Consider the following 21,279-nt stretch of genomic DNA (forward strand, 5'->3'; position numbering starts at 1 on the left):
TTACTTATAAACCCTAGTACTACAGTGGGTTTTTCTGCTCATTAGTTTTTCTTTCTAGATATGTATTCTAGTAGTCACATTAGAAGAGTTTTCCCCTAATTTCTCCTTTTAGTTGTGATAATTTAAAGTTTACTTTGTTCCATTCTCTTAAGGTATAACCAGTTTGGAGATTTAAGTCCTAGTGGAGTTTTATGTTGCAGAAATGCTCTGTTTTTGTTACTTCACTGAATGCCACTGTTTGTATGCCAAGGCACCCCTGAAGGGTCATTATATTCTTCTTCTATGATCTGTGTAATGGTCAGGCTCTCTCCCCCTTTTTCCCCCCACACTTTCCCCAGTTTCCCATACCTGATGTATAAAAACCCATTCAAAGCACTGATGTCTCAAGTGGTGGGTATGTAAATATTTATTGGCATGACAGTCAACAACAGCAGGAGGAGGGAAATTGCTACATCCTACCATTCAGGGAACCTTCAAGTTCTCTCAGAGTGTGCAGTCGATGAGAACAGGAAAGGTTTGCAGTTTGTACTTGACTTGATGTGGTTTTGCTCTCTTGGTTCCTGTTTCGTTGCAGATGTCATTCATATAGCTGTGGAAGGCTTTATCAGCTCTTGTGGAGTCTTTCCCCTGCATACACCACTCAAGGCTGGAGCCGTTGTGGAGGAAAATGGAGCCTGTAGATCTCCTGGTGTTTGCCTCTATAGAAATGAGTAGTACAGCAGTCACCTTGGCTTTGCTGGCAGTCTTCCTGGTCCTGCTATATTGGTAAGTGATAATGGTAATATGGGCTCTGAATCAAACACAAAGCCTGCTGAAGCTCCCCCAACATCTATAGAATCTTTTACTTGTAAGGGGAAACTGGAAGATAATTGGCTAGAAGGGACACGGAGGGGGAGTTAGTTGGGATGCAGAGGCTGAAGTAGATATGAAACTCATAACACTTTTTAGAAAATTCTTTCCTTGCTGTATTTTCTCTTAAGTGCTTTACAAACAAACTGCTAACAAAAATTGCCTTAAAAATTAAGGATTATTGTTGTTTCTTATTAATTTCTGTTGGTGGCAGGTACATTGATGCTGGTCAGAAAGAAACAGAGTACTTGTTGGTCCTCTTCTCTGTACTGTGCTGTACATTTGTCCCTTTCCAGGTTTCTTGGCTTAAGTGTACAGACACTTTTAACTGCTGCTTGAATTTCCTCTCTTGTTCTTTCCACACAGAGTAGTGGATACAAATCAGAATAACAGCAGCTGTAATGGTTAGCACAGCAGGAACTGCAGTGAGCTGTGCTGAAATGAAAAAAACAACACCCTGTCCAGATAATTTATTTCAGAAATTAAATTAGCCAAACTGGGAGTGCTTTTCTGACTGTTTTTACTCAGATACCTCTTAAAATCCTGCCTTCCAGTCAACCAATGTATTTTGCTCATTTGTATGTGTGTTCAGGAAAAAGTTTCAGGGACAGAGGTGGGAAAATCCTCTGACAAAAATCCAAAGGTAATCTAGAAGAGAATAGAGATGGCACAATATTTGTAGCAGCGTAAATGACCTATTACTTCTGCATGTATTTCTTCATTCTTTAACCCCGTTGAACTTCCTTCTGTGTCAATGGAGCATCTAGAGAAACTGAAAAGAGTCAAGTCAAGCCCATATTTGATGTGCTTCATGCCATATCAAGTAAGTGGGTGAGCCGGCTTTCTTAATAAGATCTGCCCAAATCATCACAAATGTCTGAGTCCTATTTCCTTCAGATTTTGCTGGGGAAAAGAATGGCAGCACTAGATCTTTCAGTAGAGCCATGCCATTTAGATGCTGATATGTGCACCTCTTGTAAGCTTAAAGGCATGAGAGGGAGGGCAGAGACACATCCACGGTCAGAAATGTAGCTGATCTGCTGGTAAGATCTGGCTGCCTGTGAGTCAGCTGAAAGAGCCTTCATGCTTCCACATAGTACGTGTCAGATGTGCTGAGGTCTCTGAAGACACAGAACTGCTCTGTGTTGTAGGCTATGTTCTGGTGCATGCTTCTCCAGAGCCTCATTTTCTGGTTCAGTTTAAGAAAGGCTGTTCCTCCCCATGAAACGAAGACATGGAAGTTTAATACAGAATTCAGTCGTGCCATAAGCAAACCTAGCTCTAATTGCAAACTGAAGACAAAGTTAAACCAGGCTTCTGGTTTTGGATACTCAGCTGCTGAATTGAGTGCCTACCATGTAAGTTTTGAAAAGTCCAATTTAGAAGTAAGGTGGGAAACTGCCTTATGGTAGAAATGCCTCATTCAGTCTTTCTCCTTTCCTGGCTGAAGGTGAGCTCTGTGAAGCTATCAAGTAAAGGAAGCTGGAGTTTCATATGGGAGATTGTTTTATACTCTACCTGCCAATAGTTATTATTAACCAATCTTGTTGCTCTATAGATACAGATTGATGTTAAGTAGCTTATTATATACAAGTGCCTATAGGTGACTCTTCCAATGAGAAGCTGGTGGTTCTTAAACCTGTAATGAAATATGCTGGGCAACACCTGTGGCTATTGGCAGGTTTTCCTGATGGGTAATCTATTCGGATCCATTTATTTCAGTAAAATGCAGTGACTGAACCTGTAAGGTTAATGGCTTGAAGCATATCTGCAGTGCGGTGGTTGTTGTTCAAGCCTGTCAACCCATTCATTTGAGAGCCTACTTTTTATAGAGTTTTTCTATACTGCATGTCTGTTTAAACAAACGAGCAAAACCCAATGTGTGCTGACAGCTTCCTTTATTCATGGCTGAAACCTTTGGTTCAAGGAATTATTTAAAGAGTATGTAAAGGGTTGCTAATAGAAATGCAAGTCCTTAATTCTAGATGATATTTTTATTGCAATCATGCTGCATACCCAATTGTCTGGCTCTTCTAGGAGCCAGAAAACACAAGTGTTATGTATGATGGGAGTAATAATAAAGTAATACCTTTTCAAGTTCTTTTGATGTTTTTGTTTTAAGCCTTATTCACATTTTTTAATAACTTCTGAATTCTTCTTTTTCTAGCTTTTTCTGCCAGCATTGTATCTTTTCAGAAGAGCAGTCATGGGGGAAGGGAGGAATGAGTATTTGCTGTTGTAAATTTTGTTATGATAATAGCTTATGATTGATTGATGTCATATTGTGTTAACTGTTGTGCGAGCATAAAGAATAGGCAGTTTGTCCACCTTGTTGGCTGTAAAAGGCTTGCAGGTTAAACAGAAGGCAGTTGCAGGTAGAGAAGGAGTCAATAGATCTAATGCACACTAGAACAGCAATATGGTGATGGCAACTGTCATGTTATTGAGCTATTTCCTTAGCATGATTTTTGTGGATGGGGTACTCAGTGGTTTAAATGACAGCCATGAGCTGCTGCCCATTGGCTCAACCTCAGTCACTGTTAGCATGTGTATTGTAAGGGCAGCTGTGATTTATCACAGTTCAGCTGGCAGGTGGTATTTTGCTAAATTGTGATAAGACCAATCTCTTCACATTTTTGGGTAAGGTGAGGTCATATGAAGCAAGGGTTGATTGGGAGAGGGAAGAGAGGCTGTAGCTGCATAAAAATAAACTGCTAGAGAAGATACAGATCTTAGGAGGAAACTTGGTTGATTTGATAATTTTTTTAGGCTGTTACTTATGGTACAATGATCATCAATAACTCTTTATAACAAATCCTCTAATAGCACATCTCTGATTTCTCGTGCATTGTCATCAGTGTAATATAAAGGTCATGCTTGCAGTGTATTGTGTCAATTTTATGTCGCTGGAAAATTCAGCAACTATTATCTCTCAATGTTTGTCTTCCACATGACCCTAAGTCAGCTCTAAGGAGAGGCTTTTTAAGGTAGCTTATTTAACGTTGAGAGTAAAAAGAACAGAGAAGCTTTTCGGTACATAGTCTTCAGATTTGAAAGGGGAAGAACAAACCTGAGGTTGCTTTTTTGGTAGTCTGTTAATTTAAGAGCCTGCTTGCTGTCCCCCATTCCTGAAGGACTTAGTTGTCTGCTACCTTCCCCATGCTTACTGCTTGCTCTCGCTAGGCTGAAGTCTCTTCTTGCAGACTTCATATCACATATTCTTCGATGGCTGTTGCTACCTCATTACTATTGTGATAGACAATGAAATTACAGCTTTACTAGCCACAGAAAGGCATAATATGGCTAAATACATAAAGTTCAGTAATGCTAGTGGCACAACACTGAGCACTCTTAAAAAATCTCTTGTCTGTGGCCCTCCCACCCTCTGTGATTTCTACTGGCCAAACTGATTATCAGAGCAGTTCTTTTAAGAGCACTTTCTCTCTCAATTGCAAGGACTGCTGTGTCTATTCTCTTATCTCTGTGAATCTCAGTTTTTTCCAGGCATGAAATAAAAAACACTTAAGGGAGGAATGAGGTTAACGTTTGCAAATCCCAGTGATATTCTCTATTGAAAAATGCGGTGGTATATCTATGCAACATATTGTTCATTTTCATTTCAAACATACACTGAGTTGGGTATCCCATGCTTGGTTGTAGCTGCAAACGTTGCTTTGTGTCTTTTTTTTGCTGTCTGGGAAGGTGTTTGATAAAATGAAAGCAGTTTATCTTGCTTTAAAGTTTAATGTACCATAAGCTTAGCATTTATGAAGAAGCTGTCACAGCATTCAGATACCTGTGTTCAAACTGGATTATCAACCCCTTGTCTAAACAAACCAGGGTTTTTTTAGAAACACGGAGGTTGGATGGGAGGTGTTTGTTTATGTTTGTAAGATACATGTCTAATTGCATGCTTTCAAACATAGCAAAACATATACTAAAGGTGTTCTTGTCTGTTTCTGAAAGGCAAAATCATTCAGAAAGATGCCATTTTTACACTGAAGTTATATTAATGATCACTTGTGTTACAGAAATGTATAGAGAGATTGAGAGATTTGGGTTCCACTGGATCTAGATACTGTCCACCCATTGCATAACATGTCAATCCCGACCCAAAGCATTTGCAATCTCTCTTCAAAAAGAATGAAAACTAAACTTAATATTTTTTTTTTCCTCTGGCCTTAAGCCTAGACATTTGCACACACTTAGATGTGGGAGAGACTTAGACTTGGGGGCCAACATGTGTTAGAGTTCCTCTGTTCGTACCTTACCTGTACTAGACCCCATCAGAAGTTATCTCAGGACAGGTAGTGTTTTGATATAGGTGACTTCAATACTATACCTTGTTTGGCATTATTTTATGTTTTTGGCTTTGGAAAGGCTCTGAAAAAGAAAGTTTAGAGATAATCTGTCTCCAAATAAAACTTCATTCTGGTTTTGAGGAACCTTTGGTTTGGGCTTGAGTTAGGCAAAACTGAGATCAAATAGATCTCAGGTATATATATATATTTTTTCCAACCAGATGCCACCTAAAACCAGATACTGCACTGTTCTTTGTTCTTCAAAAAATCAATATTTACAAAAGGTGTTTGATTGCTAGAGCTCTAGGCTTAGGGTTTGAGTACAAGCCTAGGGTGAGCAGGTTATTCTCCCTACCACTTCCAGATAATGCTTCCAGACAGATCCAGTATCAGGCAGTGCAAAACCTGGATCCTTTCTGGAAAGAGCACCAACTGTGTGTGGGTAGACTCAAACTTTTCCAGCTGTCACTGCTCTCTTCAAAGGCAGAAGGCTGCAAGAACCACTATAGCTGGAAGCAGGCGTGTGTATGGAGCATCAACATACACTCACAAAGCAGTGCAGCTCATCTCTCACATCAGGCTCATTGAGCTGAGAGGTTCAGAGAGGCATCCTCATCCTCAGATGTTAAAGCATGCTGTTTCCCTCACTGGTAGAAAGCACAGCTCTGCGAGGGTGAGGACTCGGGGGCTGGTGCTCCTGTACTGCTGCTGGGCTCTGGTCCTGAGCTCTGCTTGATCTTGCACATCCCTTTCATAGCGGTGGCCGACCCCAGCACTGGGCTCTAAGGGTACAGTCCCTCATTAGTCTTCCCCTATTACAGCCTTGTACTTTCTCTGTTTGCAGTGAACCGTACATCAGGTTTACAGGGTCAGAAGGCAGGGAAGTTTTGTTATTTTATATTCTGTTCACCCCAGCTGTTTTGGTTTTGTTTTTTCCTAAAATGGCCATTATGTCAGTGGAAGTCATTCTGCTTCCCTCCCTCAAATGTCCCATTATGAAAGCTAGAAGGATCTGACTCAACAGGAAACATCAGCAAACTGCTGTTGGTGACAGAAAAAACTAACAGATTCTGAATTGTCTTTGTCATGCAGCTTTACATGAAGCAAATCTGGAATTCCCACTAATGTGTCAAATATAATTTGATCCCACAGCTGTGCAATATATGGCCTCATCTTTGAGCTAAATCAAGCATCTCTAGGTGAGCCTGAGAAGGAGCAGAGTAAGCTACTGAATAATAATTTGGAAAAGTGCCATGCCACAAATGACTAAGTACTTTCTTTCTCTGAAAACAAAGTAGATTTCATCATCCAGAATGAAGTTCACTCAGTGCCCTGATTATGCTGCTTTTAGGTAAACAAAGATCTTTCACTTTTGGGGGGAGAGGTAGAATGTTTATCCATCATTGCTTTTGCAGCTTCGGAGTTAAATTCTCTGGGATGTCCTCAGAGGCCGTTACAGCACCTTGGTCATTCTGATAAACATAGCTCAGCCTCTAGTGCTGTGCAGCTTTGGTTTTGCTTGCTTGCATGTCACTGAAAACTCAGAGGCCTCTTATGTTCCAGTTGTTGGTTTGGTTTTTTTTTTTTGAATTTACAGATTAGATGGCCAGTGGTGTTTATTTGAAGGCCCTCAAGTGTTTCCTGGGTTTTTTGCTTTTGTAAAGTTGCATTTTACCCTAACAAACCCATGTAAAGAAGTCAACCTCCAGTTTATTAATTCCTTGCCACCTTCATTTTTCCGTAAACCTTTTCATGCCTCTTCCCATAAATCCCTCCGGCAGAATTTGGGTTTAGTGCATGGAGATTACAGCATTAATAGTACGTTAAGGTAGACCTACAGGGATAGGATAGCTATCTTTCACAAAATAACTATATTTACCTATCTTCTTCTGGCATATTCTCTAGATCTAGTGTCCAGGGAGCATGCTGTGAAGCTGGCTGATGGACACAAATGCTGCTAGGGAAACAGGAGTTGGATGCAGCCCTTGAGTGATCCCATTTCTGCTTTCCCTTCCTGTAGGGCTTGGAATGGACTAAGTCTGGGCTGGGCTGTGTTGCACAAGCAGGAGAGACTGGCAAGGGAGGGAATTACTCTGGCTTCTCCATCAGGCAGCTTCTCCCTGGGAGTCTTCTCTGGAGTTTCTGGACTAAGCACTTTGGCTTTAACTTCTGAACTGCTGTTCACCTTGGGGTAGGTTGCTTTGTTTAACTTGGGGATATACAGGTGCCTTGCAGACTGATTTTGGGTGCTCTGAATTAACTTCTGGAAGGTCCTGCCTCCATCTACTGACTGTGTCAGGAACCTGAGTAACTTAATACACTGCTGATGTTCCATTAAATAGAAATGAAATTAGATGGTGAAAGAAAGCAATGTAAACATCCTCCTTAAAGAGAAGGCTCTGCCTGTGTGAGGAGTGGGGCACTCCATCCCATTACACAGGGGTTGTCTCTTGCTGTATCTGTGCATTTAATTGCCAGGCTCAGAGAGGCCTCTCAGAACTGCTGCATTTTCTCCAAGTTCAAAGTGCCATGAACTTTACTCTTCCCTGCAGCATATTAGCAGTTCCTTTGACTACCCTGCACTGGGGTGACTAGTTTTGCATCCTCATGTCTCCAATGGGTGTAGACTTGTCACTCCATATCTTTCAGATAGCAGACCAAGTGTCCTGCTAGCCTGGCTGTACTCCCTTTTAAATGGAAGGTTAATTCAGTGGGCAGTTTTGGCAGGTTAGACTTCCTCAGGGTGATGAAACTTACGTCTGTGTTCTCCCTTCTCCTGTCTCCTTCCACACTGCTTCCATCATTAAAAGAAAGTTGCCTATATTCTTCTTCACTCCTTTCTGTCTTTGCATCAGGCTTCATCAATAAACAGTGTTCAGTATGTTTTGTCCTCGTAGCTGGCTCACCAGTAATTAATACCTTTGATTGCCATGCCTTGCTTTTCTGTAGGGAAGTTTTATACAGTGTTTAATGGAGCTGTCTGAGAGCTATTTTAAAATAAAGTATTGACATATTATTGAGAGACTGTCTTTTATCTGTTCCCCTTGATATACCTGAAACCTTTAGATGGATTTTTCTGTGTTATCTCCCTAGGTTTGTTTTTGGCTTTTTTCCCCATTGAAAACAAAGTTTGCTGTTCCATGAGCTCAGTGTGTGCTAACTCTTGAGAAAGAGCCAGCAGAAAGGGCTTAAAGTGTTTTCTGGTTTGGGTCTGGAAATGCATTTATTTCACTTTCGCATGAGTAGTGGAGGAGCTTGAGAAAATGGTGCTCAGTGTCTGCCTCTTCATTCCCTTGCTTTATGTGGCATTGCTTACTCAGGTGACAATTTCTTGTAAGCTCTGCTTGTTTACTTTTTCTGCATCTATTTTCTATGACTGGAGTGATGTGCAGATCAGTAGGGATATGAGAGTTTTAATGCAGGGGTCATCTAGCATGTGGGAGATTCTCCATATCCATTCCTCTGGTAGTTTCTTCCCTGGCCAGTTGCTTCTTCTATGGTTCTGCAGAACCTGTGGTGTTGTCAGAGGAGCAAGGAAACAACAGACAAGGGATAGGGCAAACCCTGTTACATTGGTTTGTTTCTTGGATAGGAAAAGAATCTGTATTCCCAGCAATGGCTGGTGAAGGACTGTGGAGAATGAGTGGGAACAGAAGAATATGACTCCTTATGAATTTGCAGTGGATCATTACAGACTGAGGTCAAGTATGTTTGGGAAAGTTGAGGCTGGAGGAAAGGAGCTGAACTGAGATGTGTGTTGGGGGTAGGGCATGGGGAGGTGGCTGTGTGCTTGTATTGACAAGGTGAAGTCTACTTCCTTGGAAAGAATAGTGCCTTTCAGCTGGTAGAAACCTCATGATACTTGTTAGGAGTTGAGAGGTACAGGGAGGATGGAAAGGCAGTGGACTTTAGAGGAGAGAGGTAATTGGCAACTGTATGATCACAAGCTCCTGCTGTATGAATGCTCTTGGATGAGAACTATTGGCAGAGTTTGCACCTGTAACCCAAAGTATTCTTTTTAACTTATTCAGTAGCAATAAATCTGGTGTAATCTGTGCATGCATGTTTGTGGTTTCTCATCCAAAAAGCTCCAAAGAGCTTTTATGTAAACACTCTCTCAGTAGAGCTATAACAAGATGAAGAGGTTGTTGAGGCACATGGTTTGAAATGTGGGAAAGTTATGAAATACAGCCACCTTGGGAGAGGAATGAACAGCTGAAGGATCTTTAATGTGTTGCATGTGAGCATGAGGGACAGAGAGTAATGGTGGTCAAGACTGCAAGGGCCTTCTTCCAACTCTTAAAATACCAATATGATCTGTTTGCTGTCCAAAGATTTTGACAAACCTTAGTTTTAAGATTTTCTGAAATTCTCATCATGGGTTGAGATGTAGTGATGTCTCCAAGAGAGACCCCAGTCTAAGCTTCATGGTAGGAAAACTGAGAAGCTGTACATTTATGTTAGGATAGATTTCAGTGAGTGTAACACTAATGTTCTTGATTGATTCATGTCTGAAAGTTATGATATATTGTACCCAGCATAGGACTCTGGGTTGCCCGAATACTTCCTCAGTAGCCAGCCAAGTCAGAGCTTTGGCCGCGTGAGAGACAACACAGCTTTAAGAAGAGCAAACAGTTGTCGGTGGTTCCAGAAAGGTTTCAGATCTGCTCTGTAGCTAATGAAGGGGGGCTGTTCCAGAGTGGCATTCAGCAGCCTTCACTTCTAGATATGTATCTCGTTTGCTGTCTCTCATCTCCTCTTAAGAGCTAAGAATAGGTGGTGCAAAAATAAAGGATCCTCGGTTTTGTGATAGCTATTCCTAGCTATGGCAACAAACCTTGAGCCTTTCTGTTCTTAGAAGAATAGTGGTTAAAACCTTGTCTGTCTACCAGAAAATTTTAGACTTCAGGTCATTTCTCACAGTTTGGACACTATCCTCAGCAGTTATGTTTTTAAACTTTAAGAAGTTTAAATTATCAGCAGTAGTTAGGTATTTCATGGTTTCACAATTTATTTTCTTTCCTGAGTTACGACTGTTGCTTAATACAAATGGAAGTGCTATCAACTTGAGTGGAAAACCAGCCATCTGGTGTTCTCCTAGAACACAGAGCCCTGTTGTTAAACAAGAGGCGATCAGATCTTGGGTGTCAGGCACAGAGGAATGAGGAACCTCCCCAGAGGAAGGTTACAGAGAGGGCTTGGAACATCGACTATGGGCACAAGATGGTGGAAGGACCATAAGAATCTGTGCCTCCAAAGGCCATGAATCTTGTAAGGACTGGTGTGTTTACAGTGTAAGGATGTTCATCCTGCCAGAGCTGAGGCTGGGATTTGAGGCTTGGGATTTGAGTAGTTTGGCCCTAACCTGCCTCCTCAGCTTTACTAGAAGCAAACTATTAACAAGCATGGTAAGGAGGCCCTCATTTCCATGATAGCTGGCGTCTCAGCTCCTCTTTCAAGCTTCCACTGTATTACTGATGGACATTTTTCTATCTAGTTTTTGACATTGCTAGGGATTCTGTGCAGTAAAGCCTTTTCTCCCTCCTTCTCCCCTGCTTTTTATTTACGTTCCTGAGTGAGAGCATAGTCAAGCAGTGAGCTCAGTGCCATGGAAGCATTTTATATTTTGAGCAGAGATAAAAATCTCATTCCTTCTATAAACAAAACAAATCAACAGATGATGCCCAGGAGAACCATTTCTCTATAGCCATTTTCCTCCAGCTGCTTTCTATTCTGTGCAGCTTGCAATGCACCATATGAAATACGTGTGTGCCTTTTTGTGTGTGCAAAACACAGGTTGCCTCCAGACAGTGGCAGCTTCATCTTAAAAAAAAAACAAACCCACATATTTTTTTCTTTTACAATGCTGTAATAATAAGATTAATAATAGAGTTGAGAAGTTTGGTTGTTTAATAGTGTATAGCTTAGCAATGCTAGAGAATATGCTGGAGGAGCTGCCACTGCATCTCCACTCTGAATGGGTTTGAACTATTGTCTGTGGGAGGATGAGGGGCAGAAATAATCTGAGTGAACCTGAGTGCTCACTCTTAAAAATGGGGGGGATGAGGGTACAGCAAAAAAGCTTGTTTGGAGTTTGCTGCCCTGTGTGTGCTTGTGTGTGTCCCTGTGTCGGTGAGGAGTTCCTCTCTGGTGCTGCAGCAGCTTTGTGGCTGGGCATGAGCCTGTTGCAGGAACAAGCCTGGTGGAAGATAACGAGAAGTGGCCCCTTGGAAGGACTTGGTTGATGGCACCTCTTGCTTTCCTGCTTTTGTTTGGATGTAGTGAACAGTTCAGAGACTCAGGTGAAAGGCCAAAAGCTGCAAGGGGGGTTTAAGATCCAGCAGCACCGGGGGGGGGGAGATCACACATGGGAAAGAGCAGAGGGTTCTGGATGAGGAGCTGGCAGATAAACGCCACACGGTGAGGAGTCACATGATTGGGAATAGTTGCAGGTCAACCCTTGGCAGAGGTGCAGCTGCAGGTGTCTCATCCCAGCAGCATCATTCTGCTCATCTCCCACTCCTCAGATGTGCTTTTGTACAGAAGGAGGGTGGCTAAGCCAAATGTTCCTAAATGGAGGCCTGGGAGAGTACTGTTTCTCCTTTCAGGGGCAGGGAAAGGTGGTAAAAGTTTGAGCATTGCTTGGTTAATGGACTGCCTTTTTGCCGTAAAAAGTAGCCTCTGAGATGTGGAGGAACTTGGAGCTAGCAGGGGGACAGGAGGGCAATATAATTTGGTAGCACTTCTTCTGGTCATCTTCATAAAGCATGGTTTAGAACTGAAGGAAAATACTGTGATTTCTCATCCAAAAAGCTCCTGAGACTTTTTATGTAAACACCCTGTAAGTATACATGTATGTACACACATGTGTATACCTTTATATTCATACACATGTATACATTTATATTTATATATAAATGGATAGCAAGCGACTCAGAACAAATAGCTTTTAAATAAGCAGCAGAACTTAACTGATATGATCCTTGGATAGATCGTGTTCAGTGCCCAGAGCAACCCCCTTCTCCCATCTCTAGCCAAATGACTTCTGGCAGCTAAGGAAATAACCTTGGGTAAAACCAATAGAACTTTTACAACAGGGATGTTAGCTATTGACCCTGAATGTATTTTATGACACCACCTTAGATTTGCCTTGTATATCTTCATTCTGTTGTTGATACGTTGTTCTGCATCTTTGAAAAACGGTAGTGACTCCACCACTCCAGTATCTGTCATTGCGGCGCTTGGTCTGTGGATTCACGCTCATCAGCACTGGATTGTTCTCGGAGGCAGATCTGATCTGGACTGAGGTGGGCACATGAGACAATTTGGATTAAATTAATTGGAGTGCAAGACAAGTGATTTGTACCATTTCTGGTATGCTATTGGGAGAAGATAGGCTGTACCTGATGTGGTTCAAAGTTTGCTTTTCCGTATTAACGAATTTGAGTTAACACAGCTTGTTTCTACTAGATCAATGCTTTGTGTGGTATAGCTGGGATGGTTTTGATCAGAGGCATCTTGCCCTGAACCTGGATTTACTGTATCATTAAAACAGGGTCTCAAACTCGCTTGAGAACTCAATTGCATTTACTTTGTGTAATTGCCCTGGTGAAGTTAGGAAGCAGCAACAAAAAATCAGTAGGAATTTCACTGACTGCCAAGTGCACATGAATAATTTCTTTAAAGCTTGTATTTGTGAATGTGTTTTCCAAGGTGATTTGCTTATGTCTGAGGATTTAAGCTCATAACATCTATGGAGCTGGAAGTCAGAGCTTTAAGGAAATGAAAGGTAAGTGTTGTAACATAGCTGACTTTTTTTTTCAAAGAAGCAAAATATTTTAGGTGCTCAGTTCTTTTGAAAATTTGGACTTAAATGGGGGTGGTTAACAGTCAGAAATCTTGTCGCAGTTGGTGGCAGTGGCTGTTTATTTTCCTGGGTGATACTGTTTTGTGTCGAGTTATAGAGATGACTGTAAAACATAAAAATGTTTTAGTAAAGTTTACATGGACAACTTGTCTCATTCATTATCCAAGAAATTCTGAACTCTTAAATAACTGCTGTAAGCTGATTTTCTAGTGCAAGCCCTTTAAATTCATAGGCTGAGTTTGGCTTGCATTGCTTAGACCAGTGATAAAACAGTATTGGTTTTTTTCTTTCTTACCTGAAAATAGTTAAGTTAGAAATATTTAGAAATAATTTTCTCACCTTTCAACTTTCACATGGACCTTTTTCTGACTGAAAATGTTGTTAAAGATAATATTGATACAATAAAAGAGCAACCCACACAGAAATCAAAGCTGCACCATAAATCCTTTTCTGAAGCTTCTCACACGGGTTATGTAAATAAAAGAAAATTGATGCTGTTTGCAGAATTGTGATGATGTAGGGGAAATTGCTCTTATGTGATAGAAATTGTGTGCATGCATATGTGCCCATCTACCTGTCCACCCACCCATCCAGCTCTTTGTTGTTTTGGTTAGCTCTGTAGCTGGCATACATACCACAGAACCACTACCTGAGGCAGAAAATGTCCTTTTTCAAGGTTTCACGGAGGACCATTACAGTGGCTGTTTTGTCTTTTACTTGCTTGGCAAAGACCTTTTGACTGAAAAATATATTGCTCAGTTCAGGAGGAATTACTGTATGTAGTCAGACACTAAAGACTTTCAGTTGACTGTGGTGGGTTTTGTTTCCCTTTCCAAATAGTTTGTAGAGATGCGGTGCACTAAGGGCCATTTCAGCACCAATGACTGTTGATCCCCAAGGATACAGCTGATTCAACCACGTTTTTTTTATTTGTAAATTCCATTGCATTTGTAAATAGCTGGTGGCCAAAATCATTATCAATGTGTTAATTTAAAGATCAGTCAGCATTTTCAAAGACTGGACAGTTTCAAGAGTTTTCTCTGAGCAAGCTGAAGTCTTTGTCTTGTAGGCTGTGAGCAAATTGTTACAAAACACAAGAGAGTTGGTAGGAGTTTGTGGAATCATAATTAATTGACAATGTTTTTTCAAAAAACACATTTTCTAATTTAAAATAAGCTTTTAAAATAATTTAGAGCAGTGTTTAGATAGTCCCTCGACGCACATGGGTAGCTTTGGGTTAAACATATAAATAATGCTGAAAGGACTATATTTAGTTCCAGACTGATCCAAGGACAACTGAAAAACTGAAGGTCAAATAACAAAATGAAGAAAAGAAAATTATAGCCCTCCTTGTTCTGTTGTGCAGCATGCTGCTTGGCAGCCGTGAAGGTTCAATACTGGGGAATTTGTCACATACAACTATTTATGATTTGTACTTTAAGTAAAGCAAGTAAGCATGACGCGTGTGTACTTATTGACAAAAGCACATCACTGAGTCTTGTCACACTGAATCTAGACAGCAGCTCCTGAGTATTGCAGAATTTCTGGGGCCTGGATATTAAAAGATCTATGAAAGACCAATTAATCAATGTTGGTTTTCCCCATCCTCTGTCTTAACCTTTGGGCTCTAGCAGTTTCTGCCTGGAACTGAGCTAAAGTGTAGCCAGGTGCTGAATGGTGGGCTAAGACCATTGCTTGGGGTTTGTTTTTTTATATTTATTTATTTATTTATTTATTTATTTATTTATTTATTTATTTATTTATTTATTTATTGTACAAGCTATTAAAACTGTTTAATGAGAGAATCTCAGGTCACTACTGACCTGGGACAACTAGGAGTCTGTGCTTGAACAGGAATTTCTTTAAACAGCCCAAGAGCGGAGCTTAATGCTTCCATTTGCAGAGGTAAGGCAATGAGCTTTGGCCCATCTAAGTCAACCCTCCGGTGGTTTTTTCCTCTCTGACAGAGAGACCTAGTGCCTGTGCTGCTGACCTAGGCAGGATCCAAGATAGGTGCTAGGCTGTATTCTCTTCACCTAGGAAAAGCATTTCACTGACGTGGCTGCAGGTAACACTGGCACTGTTAGTCACAGGACCAGATCTCAGTAGGTCATGCCTATTTGTTCAGCTGAGGATCAACACAAGGACGGTGAAACTCTGAATGTGCAGGCTGACAATAAATTGATGGAGATTGTCAGTGATGTGAGTTGTGCAATCACGTTCATGCAATGTTTCACTTGATCTAATCTTGCCAAGCCTGATCATGCCTGCCTGTCCTCTTGCACAGCTCCCCAGCATGCCCAAAGCACTTGCCTACTGTCCTATCAGACCACAGTTTCTGGGGCCAGATCCCTTCCCTGGGGTATCTACTGGCCACTTTGCTCCAGCCACTTGACACATTCTGATTTCCATGCTTTTACTAGGGGATTTTAGTGGTACATGGTGTAATTAATTATTTTCAGAGGCTTTATTCCCTTTAAACTATTTTCACACTAGCCTTCCTATCCCTGAACTGCTTATGAAGCCTTCTTCAGTTGAAACTGCAGGGTATTATCTCACAGAATAGTGGGATTTTCAGATTGGATAATACACTTTATATCAAATGTGTGCACTGTATGGACAACATGCAGACAAAATATTGCCTGCAAGTTGGGTGAAGATCAAATGCATCCTTAGCAGTCTTCAAAAATGAATGGGAGTGTATGTGGTCCAACTTGGCTAGCAACTTGCCCCAGGATGGATGCATTCAACTCTGAAACAACAACATTCAGAGGAACTGGCTTCTTTTTCTTAGATGGAGACCATGTCTTGCATAATCTGTGCTTTTGCAATTTCCCTTTAGATCAAGGATTTGCATGTCAGAGATAATGGGGAACAATGATTTCCTTCCAGTTATCAGCTGGCTGTTGTTTACATTTCCTATGAGCAAATATCTCTCTCTCTCTTTTAAAATATTTTTGCACATGGTGTGTTCTAAAAATAAGTAAAGTTAGAAGCCCAGTAATTAGGCCTGTCCCTTCAACAATGAGTTAAATCTCTTTGGAGAAGTGAAGAACAAATTGGGATTTTCCTCAGCCAAAGTCCCAGCTGAGGCATCAGTTTTGGTCTGGTTGTTTCTTCAGCTCTTGAATTTAATATATGTTTAATCTCGACTGTGTTTCAGAGTAAGGTGTAAACTCAGTTATGGTTTAGACCAGGGGTCCTCAAACTTTTTAACCAGGGGGCCGGCGCGCAGATGCAGTGGCAGGCAGTCATCTGCGGCTGCTTGGTTTCCCCTCCAACCCCCGGCGGGGGGGTCTGTAAATACCGGGCGGTGGATTGAGGACCCTGGGGGGCCGTATCCAGCCTGTGGGCTGTAGTTTGAGGACACCTGGTTTAGAAGATTGGTTGAAGTCTTATCCTAGTAAAGGCTTTAGAAATTTGGCCTTAGAAGGCTGTGTAAAACACTAATTCTTGCAAATGTGTCTCTTAACAGACATGTTTCTAACAAATGGTTGTTCGCCGCTTCTTTTTTCTTTCAATATTACAAGGAGCATTTACATGAATGGCGTATCTTTTTATAAGTTTAATTGTGCTGTTCATTTGTAGCTTAATTTCTTTTACCTCAGACTTTTACAGATCATTTGCAGACTAATTCTGAGTTCATAAACTTAGATATGAAAACATATGATTTTGTTTTATTTTTTATCCACTAGATATTTGTGATTTGGGTGAGGAATCTCTGGGTAGAACAGGGAGTTCAGCAGCGCCACAGGTAAATGTGGGTACAGCTCTGGCTTTGCTTTAGTGTATGAAGCATGACGCCTGCATGTGCATACACAAGAGGAGGAAGATGAGATAAATTCCTGAAACCTCCATTTTCCTTATTGTTGAGTAATAAAATAGAATTTAAAAGGAACTCCTAGCCTTCCTTATTTATGGTATGTCACCATAGCATATTTTGGAGTTGTTTTTGAAGGGCCATTAACCTTGCTATCTAAAAGCAAGCAAGGAACCGGCGTTCTTCTAAATGCCAAATGCAAGTTAAATGGATGCTTTTAAATTAGTTTTCATCTATAAGGAACATTTTCTTGTTCGTGTTTAGTCTGTAAGGGTGCTCAAATGCCCCCGTTAGTCAGAGCCAGCCGCATCAGGAGAAATGATCTTTACACAATGTGCTACCTAACCATGCATGCCTTTGTGATGAGAGGAATATACCTTTCCTAAGAAAACCAAGTAAGAAATATCTTAGCAGCATAGAAGGCTTGATTATGATCTTTATTACTTTGCTGTAAAGCGAGACCAGCACCTCCAAACTCCATGGAGTTGCTCTAAATTGAAGTGTGAGCTCTGAAATACAGAGCAGAATAAATTCACTTTATGCACTTTAACTTGGAGAAGACAAATCTCTGTGGCAGTCCCAGCAGGATTACCAGTATTCAATCAGTTTTGGGACTTGTATATCCCAGCATTGTAGGTAGGCTTGGGAAGCTTATTTTGCAGTAGAAATGTCACTGCTCTTCTACAGAATGCTCCAGTAACAGCCAAACCTCCTAAATAATCGTCATCCCTACTGTTCAGTGTGTGAACGCTGGGAACAGAAGTGTTGGGGGAATCTTTCATGATTCTGGCAGAGAACTTGTCTCTTGGAGAATAGGAGCCTTTCCACTGGCGCAAATCCTCACTTTCAAAGACCTGTCTCTTTGCTGAGACAACCATCTGGCCATCTCTGAGGGATGGCAGTTTGTGGCACATTGCTGCTGGGGGTGGGTGTTATCTTTCCAGGTGGCTAGGAAAGCCTCTTACACTTGCATGCCATTGCCATGGGCAGAATACACAACTGCAGGATTTTGAATGCTTGAATTCATTACTCAAACTCCAAAATATTGTGCTTTTTTTTTTTTTTTTTTTTTTGGGGGGGGGGGGGGGGAGGGGGCAGGGGGAGGGAGGTGGATGGGGACTCTAACCCTGATGAATCTCACTTTTGCTGTTTAAGCCATAAACAAGACTTTACTTGCTCATAGGTTTTGGGACTTTGAGATTGCTTTTAGTTCTACCTAGCAACCACAAGCCTAGAAATAAGCTTTAGTTGGAGCCCTTTATCCATGCCCAATCTCCACTTCCTTATGTAATCATGTAGTTTTAATACTGATGCTTTCAGAAAAATCCAAATAATGAGGGATTCATGACAAAGCTGTGAGATTTTGTTGCCAGGCCTGTTCTTACGGAGCAGAACAAATAAAACTTTAAGGAAGAAGCCTTAGCCAAGTTTTTAAAGTAGGCTGGTTTTATTGTGAAAAACAAAATAAAAAAAAACAACCCAAAGCTTGGAGACTGAAACTCAAGTTAATTCATGTGGTCAGTGTAGACTTCTTGGTGAGCTGGAACCAGACAAACACGTGTCAGGTGCATAGAAAGCAAAGTAGTGTCAATATGTTGGCTATGAACTGAGCCTCGCTTCCTCCTCCTTGCATGCATGATATTATGATGAAAGTTGGCAAAAGGAAATACGATTGCACGTGATTCAATGTTGACAGCCGAGGAGCCTGGCTTTCTGTTTACAGAGGTAAAAGTGACAAAAAAGTTGGGGACTAAAGCTTCCCATGTGTCTTTACACAGTCCCGGAAAGTATGAGCTGAAGAAATGTAAGAAAGTCTGTAACAACAATCTGATTTAAAAGACAAAAGTTTTAAGATCTCCAAAATGTTTTAATGAAAAAAATACTCTGATGCAAATTGCAAAGGAAAACCAGTGCTCCCCCCAGGGTGTGTGCTGTGTTCTGGAGCAATTGAGAAATGTATGCTAATGGGAAAGGGGGCACAAGGTTTCCCCTTTCCTGGACTTTTGATATAATCATTTAGCCAACGCTGAGAGAATCTCTGCATACTCTAAAACTTCAGTCATTTCTGAAATATTGATCTGGGAAGGTCACTAAATTCCAGAGCTGGTGAGGTCAGGGTAATGAGATCAAGTGACAGGCCCAGTGGTACCCACTGATTTAGTTGTTTAGACACTGTAACCAAACCATGACCTTCTTGTTCTGCAGCCTCTTTGATCTAACTATGTGAAAACACAGCTGCTTACTGGATATCGCATGTTAGTATGCATGTGGGCATTAGGGTAACTTGTCGTGACATTTACTTCAATTATTCTGGTGTTGAATTATAAAAATGAGTATCACCCACCTGCCCAGCCTTATCCTGTTTTGCTCTTTGTTGGTGTATAACTAGCGAGAAGAAGTCCATGCATGGTCTGTAAGACCTGCCTTGGGGGTGGTGGGGGAAGGTGGAAAAAAGTCCTCCTGAATGAAGCAGGGAGCAAGACCTAATCTCCACAGACTTCTAGAAAGATGTTGGTGGGGTCTGTGTGTGTAATTGCTGCTATTTTCAGTCCTGGCAACTTTGCCTAAGGACTAGCCCTGGATCAAAGTCTCTTTTAACAGACGGGTGGCTCTAGGTTGGTGTGACTTGCACAGTGTGTGCTGGCAGAGGACCTTCTGGCTCACGGGCCTTGTGTGAAGAGACTCATGGATGCCCCCTTCCCACTCTCAGTCCTTGGTGTTTGCTTTCCTCTGCGCCTCTCCATGCAGTGCAGCCCGTGGTGCTGGCGTTGAGCAGGCAGGGCAAAGCCTCCAGTGTGGGACCCAGGTCTGCCTTGGGCTCTGCCTCTGTGTAAAATTGCCTGTGGTACGGGTCTGTTCAGGGATGAACCTGTGTTTTACTGTTCTTTGTCAATCTTTGTATTTCTCTCACTTTTGGATAGCTGTTTGGTTTTCAACATCTCTTCAACACAATGGTTCCCTCTGGAGATATTCCACCATCATCTCTCCACTGCCTGTGCCAGAGTCCACATGGCATTTCCTTCCCCAGGCAGAAAAACACAGGTATGGAGCAGAAATAGAGCCTGCTACAAGCTGTACCGCACTCCCATGAAAATACCTACCCAGATCCATATGAGATCATACAGTGGAGCCCAGCTGCTTTCTGCCCCACGTTTAAACACCATGAGCACAATAGTAAAGTTTTGTGATGTATGGATGTGACCTGGAATCACTTAGAGCAGAAGAGAGGGATGGAGAATTTATGTCTAGCCCAGGGCAGAGCACGTGGGCTCCTGGCTATTGCGTACTGTTGCCTTTCCACTTGCACACAAGCTTATCAAAATGTTTTTGCAGACCTGCTCCAACTTTTCTACACAGCTTTTAACTCTTCGTTTGAGGACTTTTGTGAACTAAGCGGTAGAGGTAGTGCTCAAAGAGGGCAAATGGTGAGAGCTCAGCCAGAGCCAGGCTAAAGAGCCAGGCTGCTGCAGAGCCTGGCAGGAGCCGGGAGCTCGCAGCGCTGTCTCTGCAGGCATGCTGACTGGTCTCCTTTCCCCACGGGCATAAAGAGTAGATGCATTTAAAAACAAATAGGAAGGCAGCCTGGAGTGCCAGCCACTGTGTATGCCCCTCTGAACATGGTTTGAAAAGCAGGCACTGGGGATGTTTAGAGATGATTAGACATATGGGCTGGCATTAGAATTACAAAGTGCATCCAGAGAGGCACTACAACTCCCTACGAAGTCAAGCAAAAATAATCCTGTGATGATTTCTCTCCCCACACACATACACTTCCACAGAGACTTGTGTGATGTATGGAAACCCATCCCCACAGTACTGAATGCTGAAGAAGAGATGCTTGCTGGCCCAATAATCTTGAATACATTGGAGCTCAGTTTAGTTCATAATCTCTTTCATGCATACAGTAAGCAATAAGGTTTTGTGTTTAGTAGGGAGTTGGTTGTCTTTTGAGGAAGACAGGCAATACTTCACACTTTCACCCACACTGAAGTAAAGAATTGAAGGACCTTTATATGATTTTTCTGTTTGTTTTTAAAAAACTCCATCTCTCGCTTTGTATGTAACATTTGCACAGTGTGGGCTCAAAAGGTGAGCAGGAGAGCAGTCACTCTAGGCACTGTCAGATTTTTGCAGTGTGCATGAAGGTCTGGAAGAAGCAGTTTGGGAAATGTCTTCCCTCATGCCACAAAATGTCCCTTAGCTGCAGAAAAATAAATTACTTTAAGGTGGGAGCTTTTTCTTTTCACGTGACAGAATAGATATTTTATGGTAAAATTAAGTAATTGAAATCCTCTGGTCTTTTTCTTCATCTGTGTATATTTGTTCCTTGCTGTGGTTACCCATCAAGCACCAAACCAAATTCCTAAACATAGTACAACACGAAAGCAAAACTGCCAAACACGGTCCAAATTCATAGCAAGGCAACAAGTATAAATGATATT

At 41.6% G+C, this 21,279-nt stretch overlaps 1 protein-coding gene across 2 annotated transcripts in view; it reads left to right on the plus strand.

The window, feature by feature from the left end:
* The first annotated feature begins 544 nt into the window (after positions 1 to 544).
* TBXAS1 (thromboxane A synthase 1) overlaps positions 545 to 21,279 on the plus strand; it is a 229,924-nt gene continuing 209,189 nt past the window's right edge. Inside the window, exon 1 of one of the 2 annotated variants that reach the window (XM_040595587.1) lies at positions 545 to 765. In XM_040595587.1, the coding sequence (XP_040451521.1) occupies positions 668 to 765 (98 nt within the window). In that variant the 5' untranslated portion in view covers positions 545 to 667. The remainder of the gene's footprint in view (positions 766 to 21,279) is intronic. The other variant, XM_040595586.1, reaches the window with a different exon arrangement.

This window comes from Falco naumanni, chromosome 5, assembly GCF_017639655.2.
Source record: "Falco naumanni isolate bFalNau1 chromosome 5, bFalNau1.pat, whole genome shotgun sequence".
Lineage (NCBI taxonomy): Eukaryota > Metazoa > Chordata > Aves > Falconiformes > Falconidae > Falco > Falco naumanni.